This window comes from Tachypleus tridentatus, chromosome 7, assembly GCF_004210375.1.
Source record: "Tachypleus tridentatus isolate NWPU-2018 chromosome 7, ASM421037v1, whole genome shotgun sequence".
Taxonomy (NCBI): domain Eukaryota; kingdom Metazoa; phylum Arthropoda; class Merostomata; order Xiphosura; family Limulidae; genus Tachypleus; species Tachypleus tridentatus.
This window is the reverse complement of record NC_134831.1, coordinates 186,265,487-186,285,943: the sequence shown is the minus strand read 5'-3', so window position 1 is coordinate 186,285,943 and position 20,457 is coordinate 186,265,487. Positions and strand designations below refer to the sequence as shown.

The following is a 20,457-nucleotide window of genomic DNA, read 5'->3' as shown; positions in this document are numbered from 1 at the left end:
TTTGGTTAGGATGTACACCAGTAGTGATGGGTTATAAGCATGGAAAAGAAGAAGCTAGGGTAGAAACAAAATCTGGATGAAGAGAAAGGGATTTAGTAAGTACTGACACAAAGGACTTGTTTGGTTAGGATGTACACCAGTAGTGATGGGTTATAAGCATGGAAAAGAAGAAGCTAGGGTAGAAACAAAATCTGGATGAAGAGAAAGGGGATTTAGTAAGTACTGACACAAAGGACTTGTTTGGTTAGGATGTACACCAGTAGTGATGGGTTATAAGCATGGAAAAGAAGAAGCTAGGGTAGAAACAAAATCTGGATGAAGAGAAAAGGATTTAGTAAGTACTGACACAAAGGACTTGTTTGGTTAGGATGTACACCAGTAGTGATGGGTTATAAGCATGGAAAAGAAGAAGCTAGGGTAGAAACAAAATCTGGATGAAGAGAAAAGGGATTTAGTAAGTACTGACACAAAGGACTTGTTTGGTTAGGATGTACACCAGTAGTGATGGGTTATAAGCAAGGAAAAGAAGAAGCTAGGGTAGAAACAAAATCTGGATGAAGAGAAAAGGGATTTAGTAAGTACTGACACAATCGACTTGTTTGGTTAGGATGTACACCAGTAGTGATGGGTTATAAGCAAGGAAAAGAAGAAGCTAGGGTAGAAACAAAATCTGGATGAAGAGAAAAGGGATTTAGTAAGTACTGACACAAAGGACTTGTTTGGTTAGGATGTACACCAGTAGTGATGGGTTATAAGCATGGAAAAGAAGAAGCTAGGGTAGAAACAAAATCTGGATGAAGAGAAAAGGGATTTAGTAAGTACTGACACAAAGGACTTGTTTGGTTAGGATGTACACCAGTAGTGATGGGTTATAAGCAAGGAAAAGAAGAAGCTAGGGTAGAAACAAAATCTGGATGAAGAGAAAAGGGATTTAGTAAGTACTGACACAAAGGACTTGTTTGGTTAGGATGTACACCAGTAGTGATGGGTTATAAGCAAGGAAAAGAAGAAGCTAGGGTAGAAACAAAATCTGGATGAAGAGAAAGGGGATTTAGTAAGTACTGACACAATCGACTTGTTTGGTTAGGATTAACGTCAGTACTGATGTTCATCCTAACCAAACAAGCCCTTCTAACGCCATCTAGTATTTCTGAAAAAAAAAAAAAAAACGGAAAAGCTTGCATACAAACGAGCTTCCAGGAAAACTTTTAAAATGAAACGGTGATCTTGAACTTTTCTACAAGTATGAAGTGGTTGTTATTCTCACTGTGAAATCGGATACAAAACCCTAATGGATTACTTTGCTTACATTTGCTTATGACGTGTAGTTTTACCAACATAGAGTCGTTTATAAATACATTCGTAGTAGCTGTAAAGCTAGACATATTGGTAAAACTACGCGTCACTACAAATACGTGCACACAAGCCCATGGGAATTTCAGCAAGAAGCGGACGTGAGATACGTAATTCACCCAAGTCTTGTAACCGATTGTACAGTGAAGTAGACATTTTACAGGTTAAAGGTCCGGATGTAGTTTTGTGGAGTAAACGCAATGCCAACAGATTTTCAAAATCCCTTCTTGTGCCGATCCCCAGATTAATTGAAATACTGAGGCTGGTCGGGAGGCGGAGATCAAATCAATATCAGAATACTGACGAATTTATACCGAACTCAGAAATCAGCAGAAGGAACTGACGAGGAACTAAAAGCGTCGTATTTGGTTAAAAAGGCGTTATGTGGAAATGTTGACGTCATCGAAGTTACATGATACGTAAGAAAGACCTCTAATGACAGAGAAGTAATTACTGATACAAAGGGACCAAGGTTATCGGAATTGGAATATATGATAACATGTGTGCAGGTGATGCAAAAACCTGTGGGTAAATCTGAATAAAAAATAACTCGAGTGATTTCTTAGGCTGTGGACTCCAAATAAATGTCAAACAAACTGAGACAATTTCTGTGTTTGTTCTTAAGCAGAAAGCTACACAACGCGTTATCTGTATTTCGCCCATAGTACATTTTAACGTTATTAACCTTCAGACTTACCTTTGAGCCACTGGGTGGGGGTATTAAGACAATGATACTTGACATTCTAAGCAGAATGTAAAGAGGTGGAAAAAAAAGATGAGTTCTCTTATTTAGGGACGAACATCGGCACGAATGGCTGGGGTAGTTAGGGATGTGAGGCCCGGCATGGCCAAGCGTGTTAAGGCGTGCGACTCGTAATCTGAGTGGTCGCGGGTTCGCATCCCGGTCGCGCCAAACATGCTCGCCCTTTCAGCCGTGGGAGCGTTATAATGTACGGTCAATCCCACTATTCGTTGGTAAAAGAGTAGCCCAAGAGTTGGCGGTGGGTGGTGATGACTAGCTGCCTTCTCTCTAGTCTTACACTGCTAAATTAGGGACGGCTAGCACAGATAGCCCTCGATTAGCTTTGTGCGAAATTCAAAAACAAGCAAACAAACAAGTTAGGGATGTACGTCAGTAATGATGGCTTGTTTAGTTAGGGATGTACATCAGTAATGATGGCTCGTATAGTTAGGGATGTGCGTCAGTAATGATGGCTTATTTAGTTAGAGATGTGCGTCAGTAATGATGGCTAGTTTAGTTAGAGATGTGCGTCAGTAATGATGGCTTGTTTAGTTAGGGATCTACGTCAGTAATGATGGCTTGTTTAGTTAGGGATGTACGTCAATAATGAAGGCTTGTGTGGTTGGGATAAACATCAGTACTGAGCTAGTACGATTAGGGATGTACATCAATAGTGATGAAGTACTGGAATGTATAGAAACTACTGATGAAGTATTGGAATGTATAGAGACTACTGACGAAGTACTGGAATGTATAATAACTACTGACGAAGTACTGGAATGTATAATAACTACTGACGAAGTACTGGAATGTATAGAAACTACTGATGAAGTATTGGAATGTATAGAGACTACTGACGAAGTACTGGAATGTATAATAACTACTGACGAAGTACTGGAATGTATAATAACTACTGACGAAGTACTGGAATGTATAATAACTACTGATGAAGTACTGGAATGTATAGAAACTACTGATGAAGTATTGGAATGTATAGAGACTACTGACGAAGTACTGGAATGTATAATAACTACTGACGAAGTACTGGAATGTATAATAACTACTGATGAAGTACTGGAATGTATAATAACTACTGACGAAGTACTGGAATGTATAATAACTACTGACGAAGTACTGGAATGTATAGAAACTACTGATGAAGTACTGGAATGTATAATAACTACTGACGAAGTACTGGAATATATAATAACTACTGACGAAGTACTGGAATGTATAATAACTACTGACGAAGTACTGGAATGTATAATAACTACTGATGAAGTACTGGAATGTATAGAAACTACTGATGAAGTACTGATGTAAGAAACTACTGATGAAGTAAATGTATAGAGACTACTGACGAAGTACTGGAATATATAATAACTACAACTGATGAAGTACTGGAATGTATAATAACTACTGATGAAGTACTGGAATATATAATAACTACTGATGAAGTACTGGAATGTATAGAAACTACTGATGAAGTACTGGAATGTATAGAAACTACTGATGAAGTACTGGAATGTATAGAAACTACTGATGAAGTACTGGAATGTATAATAACTACTGATGAAGTACTGGAATGTATAATAACTACTGATGAAGCACTGGAATGTATAGAAACTACTGATGAAGTACTGGAATGTATAGAAACTACTGATGAAGTACTGGAATGTATAATAACTACTGATGAAGTACTGGAATGTATAATAGCTACTGATGAAGTACTGGAATGTATAGAAACTACTGATGAAGTACTGGAATGTATAGAAACTACTGATGAAGTACTGGAATGTATAATAACTACTGATGAAGTACTGGAATGTATAATAACTACTGATGAAGTACTGGAATGTATAGAAACTACCGATGAAGTACTGGAATGTATAATAACTACTGATGAAGTACTGGAATGTATAATAACTACTGATGAAGTACTGGAATGTATAGAAACTACTGATGAAGTACTGGAATGTATAATAACTACTGATGAAGTACTGGAATGTATAATAACTACTGATGAAGTACTGGAATGTATAATAACTACTGATGAAGTACTGGAATGTATAGAAACTACTGATGAAGTACTGGAATGTATAGAAACTACTGATGAAGTACTGGAATGTATAATAACTACTGATGAAGTACTGGAAAGTGTTAAAACGAACTACCCAGTGCATTATACTTAATGCTGACTTTTGCTTTATTAGAATCATGCCATATTGGCAACATATTTACAACATACATACAAAACTGAAAATTTAAACTTATTAATGGAGGTTAGAAAAGGTAAAAAATCAGTTCTGTGCTCCTTAACATACCTAAACCACACAGTCACACTTATCTGAAGTGTGACTTCCGTGGTATTAGCACGGTAGAATAACTACAAAACATAACGTTTGTCACTTCTTTATCACACTGACAAACAGTCCATGATAATTACTCAAGTTCGTTTGTATACTGTGTTTCCTGTTAACGCGTCATATAATTGTGGGAAGTTTGGATAAAACGACCTTCTAAAGTATTTTGTTTTGTATTTCAAATAAGAACCTTGAGATAATGTATAGGAAAATTTCTAATAAAGCAACAGGGAATTCTCAATACTTCCGGCAGTTGGAATTCTTTTAGGTGGGATTAAAGTAAATTAATCTATAATGCCTTGGGTCAAATAGATCAATCAATGGGTTTAGTTTCCTGAGTCCAAAACTATTATTAGATCTAAAATCGGTCAAGAATTGATGGAAGTATGAGCTAAATGTTTGTACTTGGAAAAAAAAAATCAGAGCTATTCTATGAGCCGTTATGTCGCGGCAAAATATTGAAGTCTACTTTAGATGTACGTGTGTATGTGTGTGTGTACGTCTGTGTATTTATGTATCTACACGTGTTTGTATACACATATGTGTATGTATAAACATATATAGATAAATACATATACAGAGAGATGTAAATATATATATACACACACACGTACAGATCTATTTACATGAACAGAAATATATATATGAATAAAAGCAAGTCTAAACAAAAATAAAATACGCTGCATCAATTGAAAGTAACTCCATGGTACAGGCTATAATGTTAGATTAAAAATGTACCCTAGGTTTTGGAGATAACTGAAGAAGTAGGTGATACACCGTCTATCAGTTTAGCCTCCGTTCGCCAATCTGATATAACGGAATAAAATAAATGAATAGCAATATAACTTAAATAGAAATAGAAATTAGGAGAGAGTGATATGGGTGCTCAAGCCCACAACGTCCCACATCTATATCACCCTTCACTACCTGCACACAGTTAAGAGTAATATAGATATGGGACATTGTGGGCTTAAGCACCCACATTTTGCTCCCCTAGTTTCTGTTTCTATTATTTTAATTCCTATTGTTATTCCATCATTTCTTTATGTAAGATAGATAAACGGCGTATCCCCAATGCAAAATGGGTCCTACGTCCTTTTGATTTAGTTTTATTTTACTTAACTCTTCAGTATTAATATTCTATATATATATATATACATACATTTCTAGTGAGTGATTAACTTGTTTATTATTTAAATGTAAGTTTTATTTTGAGTTAAAAGAAGACAAACTTTCAGAGCAGTATGTTTTTCAGTTCTGATTTTACTAGGAGATGTTTTCTGTGAATGACTGAATGTCAAGGTCATGTATTATGATAAACTGTTTTACAGATAACCTCACTTGGTTCAGTAAGTAGCATATAACCTCACTTGATTCAGGTACGTGTCACTATTTAAACGATCTAACTAAAGTAGTAAAACAAACGAAACAGTTAACGTTTTCCACGTACCTGTTCTTGTAACTGGGCGTTAACTTTTATCAGACTTTCTCTCCACTTTTCTTCAATATCTATTTTTTCTATCCTTTGCAACAGCTGTTTCTTTTCTTCTTGTAACTGATTTATTCTATCATACAGTCCCTGCGATCTCTCTACTCCAGCTTTTAGCTGCCGCAGTTCTTCTTGGAGCATCGTTTTATCTTGTTGTAATGAAGCGATGGCGTCTTCCTGATTCCTTCGAACACTGTCCAGATCAGCTAAGTGGGAATTGGAAGCAGAGAGACACTGGCGAAGACGAGTGATCTGAATTGGGAGTTGGTTTGAAAAATGACTGATTTCAATTGAACTATAAACTTCAAAAATAAACAATAACATTCTTTTACTGCAAAAAATAGTACACGTACGTTATGTGAAAATAAGTTGAGACTATTCGTTACTTTTAAACAAAATCTTAACTTTGTATCACTTCATTTTTCAAATAAAATATATATACAAGTTATTAAGCTGATTTGTCAAATGGGTTTAGGGTTCACCTTAACTCTAAGAAAGATTGGCTTTAATAGTAAACTTGTTTATTGTCGCGTAGAACGTGTTAAAATAGTAAACTTGTTTATTGTCGTGTAGAAAATGTTAAAATAGTAAACATGTTTATTGTCGTGTAGAATGTGTTAAAATAGTAACTTTGTTTATTGTTGTGTAGAACGTGTTAAAATATTTTATACCAGACTACATTTCTTCAATTGTTAAATGTTTGACTGTGATCCACGTTTCTTGCATTGTTCTAGAGTAGCCAGTAAGTTATAATTTTATGAATATACAAAACATTCTTTGACGTTGCCAAACTTGCAGGTAACGTTTCGAACATATCACTTTTTGTTGTTGTTTTAAAATTTAAAATGAGATTTCCTGTGAGGGTTCTCAACTAAATTCATCCAAAAATAACATTTAACTGTAACTATTGTTATTGTGTGTTCATTGTTGTTAATCCGTCTCTTCTTCGTGCCTCTCCAGAAAACGAAACTATCTGGTTAGTTCTCAGATACACTGCTGGGCAAAATCTTAAGGCCAATGAACATAAAGAAAAAATATGCATTTTGCATTGTTAGACTCAACCACTTACTTGAGAAGAGCTTCAAAGATGAAAATAAGAAAAGGGAAAATAAAAATAAAAACTTTTTTAGCATTTAATAGAGAAAATGTAAACATGTGGGCCGACCACTTGAAATTCTCGTGCATATCCCTCAGGATCTTTTAAGACATTTGCAACAGCAGTTTTACTACGTTTTATCTCACTAGCGATGACACGTTGAGAGAGGCCTTGCTTTTACAGCTCGACAATTCTGCCACGTTCAAACTCTGTTAACTTTTCACCCTTTGCCATGTTTTTACCCAATGTAACACAATAGATGTCAGTGGGAGATGTTGACAACGCTAATGCTTGAACACAAATGACTAAATTTCGTTACGTGTTTACCGATTAACGCTTCGTTTCAGTATGGTCTTAAACTTTTGACCAGCTAGTATTTAGGCTAATTTCATAGTGTTCACATTTTCTCTATTAAATGCTAAAAAAGTTTTTTATTTTTATTTTCCCTTTTCTTACTTTCATCTTTTGAAGCTCTATTCAAATAAGTGGTTGAATCTAACAACGCAAAATACATATTTTTTCATTATGTTCATTGGCCTTAAGAATCTGGCCATCAGTGTATGTACTGGTCATTGTCAATAATCGTGAAAAACGTTGCTATTGTTCTCTAAAGTAAAGTTTCCAAAATATATTGATTTAAAAGTTAAGGAACAGTTAAAGTGTGGCTGTTGATTCATAAGAAAACTTGTTTTTGATAGACGTAGATGTGAGAAAGATCAAACATAGACGCATAAAAATGCATCTTAAATTTATAGAATTTGATCCTTTGTCAATCCGAACTGGATCAGTAACAGGATAATAATTTGGTTGATTGATTTATTTGGAATTAAACACAAAACTACATAATTAATCGAAAACCGGTTATGAACAGTATGAGTCTGCAGATATACCGCTCTGTCACTTAGAAAGGTTAATAATTTAGAGGCCCTGTATGGCCAAGTGGTTAAGGCAATCCACTCGTAATCTGAGGATCGCGGGTTCGCATCCCCGTCGCGACAAATATGCTCGCCCTTTCAGCAGTGGGGGCGTTATAATGTTACGGTCAATCCCATTATTCGTTGGTGAAAGAGTAGCCCAAGAGTTGGCGGTGGGTGGTGATGACTAGCTGCCTTCCCTCTAGTCTTACACTGCTAAATTAGGGACGGCTAGCACAGATAGCCCTGTGAACATTCAAAACAAACCAAACTAATAATTTTTAATATCTGGAAAAACAGTTTACTTATTTAAAAAGGTAATTCATTTACGAAGTGAATAGCGAACGGTTACTATTTCTCCTACCTCTAATCTTAAGTCTGCTTCAACGTATTCATGTTCTCTTATTTTCCAATTCTGCCGGTCGCAAGCATAGAACGTTTCATCGTTTCTCGCTGGTAGAGGAGGTGGTGTCTCTTCACATTGAAAATCGAACAAAGAGAATGGCTCACAGCTCACAGTTATTTGTTTGTTAATGTCCCGTTCGATGCGATCTTTCAACTGTCTCACGTCATTTCGCAGTTGAATTACAGTGTCTTCTAATTCTTTCTTTTCCTCTTCTAATTCCATTATCTTCTGGTTCAACTCCGACTCCCTTTGCAGAAGAATCGTGTCGGCTTCTTCCAGAGTTTCCTTAAGGGCATTTTCTGATCTATGAATCCTCACAAGTTCCTTCTTCAGATCTTCTGTTTCTTGCCGTAATTTTTCCAAATTCTGCGTCATGTCGTCTTTTTCCTTCAATTCGTCTTTCAGCGCTTCTTGCGACTTTGCCATTCCTTTGATTTTAACCAACAAGTTTCTCTCTGTGTTCTCTAGCTCGCAAACCTTTTCCTTCAGTTCGCTCTCCCTAGACTCAGCTTCCATCAGTTCCTCCAACAAGTCGCTACTCTTACGGCCATCAGTTCCTCTCTGCTCGTATTTTAAAGCGTTACGAAGGCGACTTTCAATATCTTCCAGATGAGAGACTCGCAACTTTAGGTTCCGTTCGGACGATTCTAATTCGTCAATTTTTTCTTTATATCCGCCTTCCAAAGATGCGACAATCTTGTCAGCATTTTCTAACGTTTCCCTGTATGCTGCTTCCTTCTTTTCCATTTCTTCGAGCTTTTGATGAAGTAATTTTTCTCTCTCTGATATATAATCCAATTGTTCACATTCTTCTTTAATATTCATCTCACTTGTTACTACGGAAGAAACAGTTATACTACCTATTTCACTTTTAAGTTTCTGAACTTGCTTCTCTAATTCTGATATTCGAACTTTATATATTTTTTCTTTAGAGTGTAGATCTTCCAAATCAGTTTGGAGATTCAGTTCTAGCTTTTGTTTCTCTTCTTTCAATGCAGTTACAGTGGCTGCCGTGTTCTCTTCCATTTCTTTTAACTTCCACTTCAACTCTGCTTCAACCAAATGATTTTCTTCTTCCAAAACTCTCATGGAATTTTTATATTGCTGGTTGCAGATTTCAAGTTCATTTTGTTTTGTCTCTAAATCTTTTTCTAATTTTGACATTTTCTCATAAAGTTGCGCAATCTCTTCGTCACGATTCTGTTGCTGGAGACGCAACTTCTTCATGTCTTCTTCCAGCGTTGACTCTTTAAGAAAATGTTGAGATTTCATGAGTTCTATCTCTGATTTATGCATTTCTTTCAGTGATTCTAATTGTTTTTTATTCTGTTCAACTTTTTCATCCAGGTCTTTTTGGCCATCTTGTTGAGTTTCGAAATCTTGCAAACTACTTACACAAACTCCTTCATCAAAGGTTTTTCTAATCAATTCATTGTTTACTCTTTCCTCTTTTTGAGGACATAGGTTTATTTGTTTTGTCATTTTCTCTATTGTATTCTCTAAATATTTTATATTAGTTCTGAGATTTGCAACCTCTTCACTATGTCTACGTTCTAAATCTTCCATTTCTTTAGCATGTTCTAACTTCAAGGTTTCAAGTGTTTTCTGTACGTTTTCAACTTCTTTTTCGAGATTCTTTTTTTCTAAATTTAACAACGAAACTTTTTGAAACAGCAAAGACTTTTCTCCATTCAGTGTCTGAATTGTTTCTTTAAGGAATCTTTCTTCTTGCATCCACTTCTGTTGTTGTTTATCTTTTTCTTTGTAAAGTTTCTCTCTTATCTCGAGTTCTTTTTCAAATTCGTGATTAATTTTTTCTAGCTCCCAGAGCCTTTCTTTGAGTTTCTGTTCATTTCCTTCTAAGCTTAACAGCCTAGAAAGAATATGTTCCTGTCTGTGTTCCAACTGACCGGTGGTTGTCGCCTCTGATTGGACGGGAAGAGAGCTTTGCATCTCTTTGTCAGCATTTTTTGCAGTTAAGAGATCATCAAGTCGAGCCGTGGCTTTGTAGTGTTTATCTTCATGAAGTGATATTTCCCAGCTAACGTTCTCTCTCTTACAAGCACCTACATGGTTACCTAAATCATATAATTTCTGCCAAAGAACCAGATTTAAACCATCCATCTGGTGAAGTTGTTCTCTGAGCACCGAATCCTCTTCTTCTAGGGCCCTCAGCCGAACCAATAAAGCCTGTTGCTTCTCGCTCAACACTTCAGAGGAGGCACAAAGTGAAGGGTGGGAAAGAACGGACTTGAGTGTGTACAGTGAATTTTCTCCTAAGTCGTGACTGCACGCATCAGACCCAGTTTGAAAGTATTTTAATAACGTTTGAGTAGATTGATCCGACATTGATTTGGTGCCGATATCAACCTTTACCTCATCAGAGCAGCTTTCAGACGACGTGAGCTTCTGTGAGTTCACAGTGTCCAGTATTTTAGAAGAATCTGTGTTTTCTGAACACTCACAATAATGCATTAATGTGTTGGGTTGTAACATCTGTTCAAGTCTAAAAACCTTTTTCTGGAGTTCGGTTTCAGAGGATTCGAGATCTTGGATATGAACCTCATATTTCTGCACCAATGTCTCCATGTAAGTTATCTGTGAACGAAGCTCGTTCTCTGTTGCTTCTGCCACCATCAGCTGCTTAAGAAAGACTTCAGAGTATCTGTTTCTATCTGATGATTCTTCCTCTAACTCCTTTTGCTTCTCCAGCAGATTCTTCAACTGCTCTTGTAGCTTCTGTTCCCCACATCTAGCATCATTTTCAGATTCCTCAAGCTCCAGTAGTTTCTCTTGGAGTTCCTTCTTTTCTTTTTCTATTGCAAGCAAATATTTTTGTTGATCTTCAAACTTTTCTTGTTGCTTTTCCATCTCCAATTGCCACTTCTTCATTTCTTCAGATTTACTTTGACTAGCTGTACTGTGCTCAGATAAAAGTTTGCAGATCTGTGCTTCTTTTACTTTCAGTTTTTCTTGTAACTCCACTACCAAAGTATCTGAATGCTTGCGACAATCGGACGACTCTTCTCTCTTTTGTTGTAAATTGTCCATCTCCTGAAATTTCGACCTGATCTGCTCGAATCCCTGTGGTTTTGAGTGTTCCAAAACACGGTCTTCACCGAAATTAAAATCCGAAGACTTCGTCAAGAGATCTTCAGATTCATGAAGATCTGTAAGACTACTTGGACCCGTAGAATCTCCTCGTCTACTGTCATCACCAAGACCTTCATCTTCACTTGTAGCAGTTCCCATGGAATCTGGTTCATCAGGAAAAACGTCATGTATGTACACCTTTACTGGTACTAACATTGACACCCGAAGTACCAGATGGCCGATGGTCAAGTTGTAAAAGGAGTTTTTGTATATCTTCTCTAGCTGATACATAGTCTATATACAATCGAAGATTCTTCTCCACAAGTTCTTGTTCTGACTTCTCGACAATTGCTAATCTTCCACTTAACTCGTTATTTATCCTCTCATAATCGTTTATTACTTGTCTAAGATCATCACACGACTTGCATACATCCCTAAGCTTTTCTTGTAACATCTCATCTTGAATTTCTCGAGATGCTAGATCCTGACTTCCTGGTAAGACTGGTAATCTAATTTCTTGGCCATCGGTTTCACTAAGTGAACATTCATTGAGTTTTGCTAGTGTTTCCTTTAACGACTTGTTTTCTTTCATTAGATGTTGCACTTCTTCCTGATGCCTTTTACGTTCTTCTTCGATATTTTCTAACTGCTAAATAAACAAATACAAAACTTATGGATAGCACGCTTTTTAGAATGTTTAAGATCATTGTTATCAAAGCATGAATAAATTAACGTTCCTATAAGAAAAAACAACAACAAAAAACATCAGTATTATTAAAGCTAATGTAGCCCGTCTGAACAAGTGTTTAAAAAAATATGACCCAAACATACAAATAGTTTTAAGGTCCAAAAGATTGTATACGAACAAGTGTGAAAATCAGAACTGTAAATGCACTGTTTGTCGGATTACTGTTCACGTAAATTCAAATTCCCAGAAAACATTCAATACTCAACTGCTTTAAGACTATTTATGTGTTCTATGTGTTCCTTCAAAAGGATAGCTTGAGCGTCCTGACCTCTAGTGGCAACAGCTAATTGTGACTGTAAATCTTTAAAGGCATTTCTAAGATGCCCCATACACTGCTGGTTCATCTCCTCCATCTGATTCAAAGTAGCTTCCCGTTTCTGGACCTCTTCTAGTTCTTCTTGGGTGCTAGCAAGAATCTGAAAGGTTCCAAAAATTATCAAATTAATTTCCCTCTTGGGAATAAATTTTATATTAAAACCCTCAGCAAAACCTGAGCGAGTTTCAGAGTTGTAAATATATCAAATACACTGGTTCTCGTGTGTATAAGTAATGTAATCAATGGTGTGAGCTGTACAACAGGTAAATCATAGTATAATACAGGGTGTTCGGAATGTCACTGTGCACTTATATATTTATTAACGGACATGTTTCAATATGAAATACAGGATATAAATATGAATGACAATTATAAACAATGTTGAAAGTGACCCCCGTTGGCATCAATACAGGACTGGATCCTTTTTATTTTGTTTCTAAACACCGCTATCAGTTGTTGGCTTGAAATAGACTGAATAAAATATGATTACAAAACTGCATAGTGACTTTCCGAACACCCTGTATTTTATCAACAATTAAAAGTTTAGCGTGACAAACATTTTATTTCACTTATAAAAGCTTTGGGTGTCCAAAAATGTTCGAAACTGTGTAAAGGTTATTTCCCAGAAAGTTTATACGTTACGTTACTTTGTTAACATGAAAATTGTCTCAGGTCTAAAAAATTAAGGTTACAATAACTTCAGTTCCATAGCTTGTTCTATATTTATTAAGCATTATTTTAGAATTAAAATTAGTAATAAAGAATCTACTAGAAAACATGTCTAATTTAATAATTAAATTTACACAGTTTTATTGCAGTACGAGAAAACAAAATCACTAGGAAATACATAGTTTTAAAAAGTAACTCTGTTGCGCATTTAAGAAAAGACGATTCATTCCGAAATCAGCACAATTTAGTATAAAATCATTACAATATAAATCAACATGGTTCATAACGATTCAGTACAGTCAGCACAATACAAATCACCATGATCCATGACGATTTAGTACAAAAGCAGCAAAATATAAATCACCATGGTTCATGATGATTTAGTACAGAATCAAAGAAAATGGGTTAGGGAGGGAATCGTAGCCACGCATAAAACTGAATCTATTGTTTTAATACGAACTGTGAACCGAATATTTGTTTCTTAGTTAAAATTATTTTGTGAAAATACTAATTTTCTTTCTGGGTTGTATATTAGTATATTTCAAGGCGAGAGGGTATTATACACTGGTAAAACTACGCACATTGAAACTAAATGCTTATAACCATGCACGAAAAATAAGCTGAAAACCAATCATCAAGCGTTTTCCGTAATGAAACATCTTATCTGGAAATATAAACATCAATAGCTTGTCCTAAACACGAAATACATCTCCTAATTAAACGATCCATCTTTTAAACTGTACATCGAGTACATTGGAACGAAATGATCCAATTTGAAAAATAAACACGGTGTGCTTCTTCTAACAAAACGATCCATCTTAAAAATTAGACGCGGAATCCATCTCATAACTCAGCGATTCTCCTTGAAATCTAAACACAGGTCGTTTCTCCAGGGCCCGGCATGGCCAGGTGGTTAAAGCACTCGACTTGTAACCCGCGGGTTCGAATCCCCGTCACACCAAACTCGCCCTTTCAATCGTGGGGGCGTTGTAATGTGACGGTTAATCCCACTCTTTGTTGGTAAAAGAGTAGCCCAAGAGTTGGCGGTGGGTGATGATGACTAGCTGCCTTCCCTCTAGTCTTACACTACTAAATTTGGGACGGCTAGCGCAGATAGCCCTCGTGTAGCTTTGCGTGAAATTCAAACCAAACCAAATTGTTTCTCCAAACGAAATGTTCCATATTGTTAATTTTAATGTCAAGATTGGTGATCAGAAAAGGTTTCATAACGTCTGAGGCACGTTTATGCGTGTATTTCAGATTTTGATCTGTGGACTTAGATTTCGAATTCTTTGTAAATAATTGTTTGGATTTTTATCTTCTAAGCTGCATCGTTGCTTGTACCCATTTAAAGCTCTAATACTATTCGATAGTAGAACGTATGCTTGCTATTTTGCTTTTAGAATCGTTAACTGACGTTTAAGAAAAAAAATTCGTGTAATTTTATTCTCGGAAATACTCTGTTACTTAAACTCTAATTTAGCTCAGCTTGTCACTTTTCCAGAATTTCTTCTTCATATAAGTGAATATTAACCTTTTGCGTTTCTTCCAGCTGCATTTTACACCTTTCGTAGTCTTCAACGAGGTCCTCTGGTGGACGAAATGTAAGCATCTGTTTCTGAAACATGATGACGTACAAATAAGTAAACACTTTTCGACATCTCATGATATTACTTCACTAAATTGCGCATGTTAGTGGCAGATATCATTAGCAAAAAGAAATATTGACAATATAAAAGATATGACAGATAAATTTAAAAAAGGTATAAGTTAGAGTAACAAGTCGTATTTCTTTTTATGATAAATCTACGCTGTATACGAAACCCTTACAATGTTGTAATCCAGACTAGATTATAATCCAAAAGAAATCACAAATACTGAGAAGAACAAGCCGTTTAAAACTGTCCAAATTTAGGATCCTGACCATTACGCTCTCAAACGTTAATGGATAATTTGAATTTATAGTATTTGAACTAAGACCACTTGTAAGCCCCTCCCCCAACTTCAATCACCAATTTATTTTTCCTTCACTAGGTCGTGGAAAGTAGACCCAAAAGAGAAAGGCCAAATATAAAGCGCCTGACCAATGTAGAGGAATAGACGAAGACCTCAACTACAGAATGTGTAAGAATGGTGAAGAGCTAGGAAGATTTTATAGCAGATGATATATAGGTTTCCAAACGGTCGGAATAGATCGGACTTGCCACCTTTATTTCCTAATGGCCGCTTTACTCTGTCACAGCTGTTGTTACAAATTCCGGTTAATCTCTAATTGCTTTGTGCGGTGTATCATGAAAACTGTTTCCTTAAGTAAACTTAGCACAAAATAATTAATACAAACACAGACCTGTAGTCGGGATTCAGAAATGGCGATTTTAAATATAAAAAAAAAAAACAAATAAAAGAAATACAACAATTAGGATGACAACACGACCATTGCATAGACTCTCAAAAATATGCCAGAAACAAAAGGCCCGGCATGGCCAGGTGGATAAGGGCACTCGACTCGTGATCTGAGAGTCGCGGATTCGAATCCACGTCACATTAAATACGCTTGCTCTTTCAGCCTTGGGGCATTATATTGTTTCAGTCAATCTCACTATACGTTGGTAAAAGAGTATCCCAAGAGTTGGTGGTTGGTGGTGATGACTAGCTGCCTTCTTTCTAGTCTTACACTATAGCCCCATCGGCTGAAAGAGCGAGCATGTTGGGTGTGTACTTTAGTATAGTAGTACTTTATTTTTCAATTATTATTTCTTCTTCTTTACTTTGAAAAACAGTCGCCTTTCCAAAGCTACCTGCAGGCAGTAGTAAAGAGTGATGTGGAACGTTGTGAGCACACACATTTCACTCTCCTTATTTCTATTTTTATATCTATTATTTCTATTGCTGTTCCTTTATTTTATATTTATGTGAGACTAGCAAATGGAGGTTAAAACTGGAAGATAGTGTACCCCACCGCAATGTAGGTCCTACTTTTTCAGCCACCTCCAAAATCTAGGGTACATTTTATACCCTACATTATACCTTGTATTCTGGGATCCTTTCAGTTAATTTAACGTTTTTTTATTTTTTTGTTTCAGCTTGTTTTTGGTTATAACAAACTAATATTTATATATACACACACACCAAGTGTTATCATATAGACACCATTTCAACTTCTTAAAACCAAAAAGAAGGCTTAAACGTTGTTAAATATCAAACCGTTCCCAAGCCGTATACAATACTATATACTGTCTCTACCTTGCACAAATGGCCATTTAAGTGTTAGGTTCAACAAATCACTGAATGTTTTACTAACTGACCTTTTCCCCTTCCAAATTGTTTATTTTCTCCTCCAAAGCTGCAACCGTTTCCTTCATATGTGTATGGCATGTCTCGAGAAAGCCAATGGTCTGGGCTAAGACTGACCTTTCGTCGGAACTTAGAACCTGCGCGAAATTCAAACAGAATAATCACAGGTTTTTAAAGGGACAACACATAACACTGTATCAGCGTGGCATACGTAAACGAAATTTCCAGCTTTAGTAATTAGCCATCTATTGGTGGACGTACATAATATATCATTTTGTGGTTTATAAAATAGTGTATTAATATTGTATTTATGTCAATACATACAGTGTGAAGTACCAAATGAGACAACGTTGGTATATATGGACTACAAATAGTAAATGTATCCCAAAGTGAATGATGAACGTTTCACATAAGAGAGATATTAAGTATCATGCTACACACTTTAAGTATTCAACGTTTATGTTAATGTTTAACATTCAATCAGTGCACCCAACACATCAGTTTAACATTCAATCAGTGCACCCAACACAACAGTGCTGAGAAAGAACTCACGTTTTCAACTAACCCTCCTCCATCTACATAGATCTAAATACCGTTAAACTAGAACAAAAGTATCTAGATCACAATCAAGGACAACATTAACATATTTGTACTAAACCAAACACTATATTAACAAACTTGTACCAAACTCTCTAAACTTGACTCTATGTTAACAAACTTGTACCAAACTCTCTGAACTTGACTCTGTATTAAAACACTTGTACCAAACTCTCTAAACTTGACTCTATGTTAACAAACTTGTACCAAACTCTCTAAACTGGACTCTGTATTAAAACACTTGTACCAATCTCTCTAAACTTGGCTCTATGTTAACAAACTTGTACCAAACTCTCTAAACTGGACTCTGTATTAAAACACTTGTACCAATCTCTCTAAACTTGGCTCTATGTTAACAAACTTGTACCAAACTCTCTAAACCTGACTCTATATTAACAAACTTGTACCAAACTATCTAAACTACACTCTATATTAACAAACTTGTACCAAACTCTCTGAACTTGACTCTATATTAATGTATTTGTAATAAACTTTATAATCTCGACATTATATTAATACTAGCGAACCCGTGGACCTATGGAAAACTAAGATTCAAGTGGATTTCCCTATAACATAGACTTTAAGAATAAACAATTTTCGGAATATTACGTTTATCTAATATATCTACTATTATGCGGGTATATAATATAAAGAAATGAATAGTGAACGTTCACCTACCCCTTTATAATATACACTCTTTAGTTTTTCGCTCAATCCGTTAAATGCCTCCGCCTGCAATAAAGATAGAGCAGATAATTAATATATATATAAATATTTTTCGTACAGTATATCAGGGCCTGGCATGGCCAAGCGCGTAAGGCGTGCGACTCGTAATCCGAGGGTCGCGGGTTCGCGCCCGCGTCGCGCTAAACATGCTCGCCCTCCCAGCCGTGGGGGTGTATAATGTGACGGTCAATCCCACTATTCGTTGGTAAAAGAGTAGCCCAAGAGTTGGCGGTGGGTGGTGATGACTAGCTGCCTTCCCTCTAGTCTTACACTACTAAATTAGGGACGGCTAGCACAGATAGCCCTCGAGTAGCTTTGTGCGAAATTCCAAAATCCAACAAAAAAAACACACTTAATTTTCGATACGTTAAAACGAACATAACAAGGTAAAAACCGTTCGAAAAGCTTTGGGCCAAACGTACCAGAGTGGCTAGCGTGTGAAACTGTGGATCCAGTGTTTACTTCGTATTACTGAAGCAAAGAAACATGACGTTTCAGACTTTTGGGGTCGTGAGTGGGTTACATGGGTGTTGGTCACATCTCATTATTCAGACAGGCAAGAGTAGCCAAAAAGTTGGCGGTGGGTGTCGTTGACTGGCAGACTTCCCTCTTGTCTAGCAATTATAAACTTAAGGTCTATTGGTACAGATATTGAGCCCTTTGGTAGATTTTCGTGAATATACGAAACACAGCACAACAGAAATTACCGTAGTAACAAAATAATAAGTTGTGTTTATTTCATACAAAGAAGAATATATATAATATATATTTGTTACAAACAAAGAAAACTGACCTTAAGTTAACACGTTTTATGTTTGATTTTTGTACTACCTTATATTAACGTTCTGTGATATATTCTCCGTTTCACTGGTGCACGTACATAATTACAAAATTAGACTTCGGTCTGCTAAATGCAAAAAGAGTTAGTGTCTCTTAAGTTAACTTAAAAGGGTCAGGGCACAGTAACCATATCCCTGGACTCCAAGCAATGTGATACATTAGGCTTAATGGTTAAGAAACAACATGTTTAGTATAACGATTATGTTTTACAAGACATGAATATTGTGTAATGCTGAATATTTTACACCGATGTTTCTGTCCTATACTTTAATACTTTCAGACTTTAAGATCTGTAAATTTAAACAACACCAGAGTCACGGTTTCTTTCTTAATGATCACCTATCATCTTCCCACAGTTGCACCTAGAAAATACTCATTATAAACCCTATTATCCACATTCATCCCAATGTTAACTCAGCAGTGTGCAAAAAATATGATTCCAGAATTTGTTTTTATTTTTTGCTACAAGTCCCTTTTCAAAAGGCTTACCTTTAAATATCCGATTTTATCAGTTATAATGAGGCATGAAATTCCATTAAAAGTGTAAATAATAAAGTAAATTCTTAGATGGTTAAGAAGCGGTAGTTAACTGATTACAACGTCTTATGTTTTGATATGTCACTCAGTAACTACTGACAATCGGAATTGTGGTTACCATGGTGTATGTCTTTTATAAACAGCTCGATGATAATAAGCTATAATTTGTAGTGTCAAAGTTTTACACTTTCATTCGGACAAATATACAAAACAACTTTGTAATAAGACATTGTAAAATAAATTCTCCTACAAGTTAGGATAACTTCAAGAAATGCTTAAGCCCAAAATATACAGGAAAAAATAAATATTTATAAACACATTCTGGTTGTTGTTTTTAAACCAAACTGTATCTCAACTACATGTAATTCAAAACCGACCGTACTGGAATGCAAAGTAATAAAATCATGCAACTCGTGCTTCCAATGACGTAATCAGCTGACGACACAACTACGCGGAATCTTTATACTCACCGAATGTTATTTTTCAAATTCTGGATTCACACATTTAACATCCAACCCTGTTACAAATTTGAGGAACAATCGCACCACGTGGCTGGGAAAAACACACTAGTAGAAAGTCACGGTCTAAAGTAACATTTTTCATTAACATTTTCACACATGAAAATCGAATGTTTATCTCAAAGCACACCAAAGTATGTAATATCAGCATAATAAATTAACATATAACTAAAATTAACCTCACCTTTATTTCGATTTCCTTATACTTCTTGATGACGTCATCAAAATATGAACCACTGCCACATTGAATAATCTTCTCCATATTTTCACCGGATGACTCTGTATTTACTCCTTTCTCGGAGAGAGGTCTATTTTCTATTATCTAGGAACGCATCAGAACACTTAATCTTAATAGAAGTAATATTATACTTAATAAATGTAACCAATAAAAACCTTAACCTTAGGCCAATAGAAAAAAATAATTCATGGCTAAAGAATCTCTACTGTGTTAAACGCAGACAAAATTTCAACTTTCGTTATGAAGTTAAGAAACATAAAGCTCTGTATATTCAACTCAGTATCTCCTCTCTGTAGATTCAACTGATACCAACAAATACAGCACAGTGAAAATCCAACTGAAGGCTGTGCTATTTTTGTGAAACAAACTGCAGCGAATTCAAATACGTTTGTAGGTTTGGCAGTGGTCCTTACATAGACTGAAAGGTTCTGGCAGTCTGTCAGATGACTGCTCTTATGGAGAGTCTAAGTATATAATAAAACCTAGTTTATGGGGCAAAGCAAAACTAGAATGTAAAG

General features: G+C 35.8%; 1 protein-coding gene across 1 annotated transcript in view; it reads right to left on the bottom strand.

Annotated features, from left to right (window-relative positions):
* The window catches only part of LOC143257500 (uncharacterized), a 136,682-nt gene that overhangs the window by 29,684 nt on the left and 86,541 nt on the right, over window positions 1-20,457 (bottom strand). The window contains 8 exon segments of the mRNA XM_076516274.1: window positions 5,909-6,199; window positions 8,322-11,714; window positions 11,716-12,105; window positions 12,411-12,620; window positions 14,724-14,807; window positions 16,495-16,620; window positions 17,759-17,812; window positions 19,886-20,023. Coding sequence (XP_076372389.1) covers window positions 5,909-6,199; window positions 8,322-11,714; window positions 11,716-12,105; window positions 12,411-12,620; window positions 14,724-14,807; window positions 16,495-16,620; window positions 17,759-17,812; window positions 19,886-20,023 — 4,686 coding nt within the window.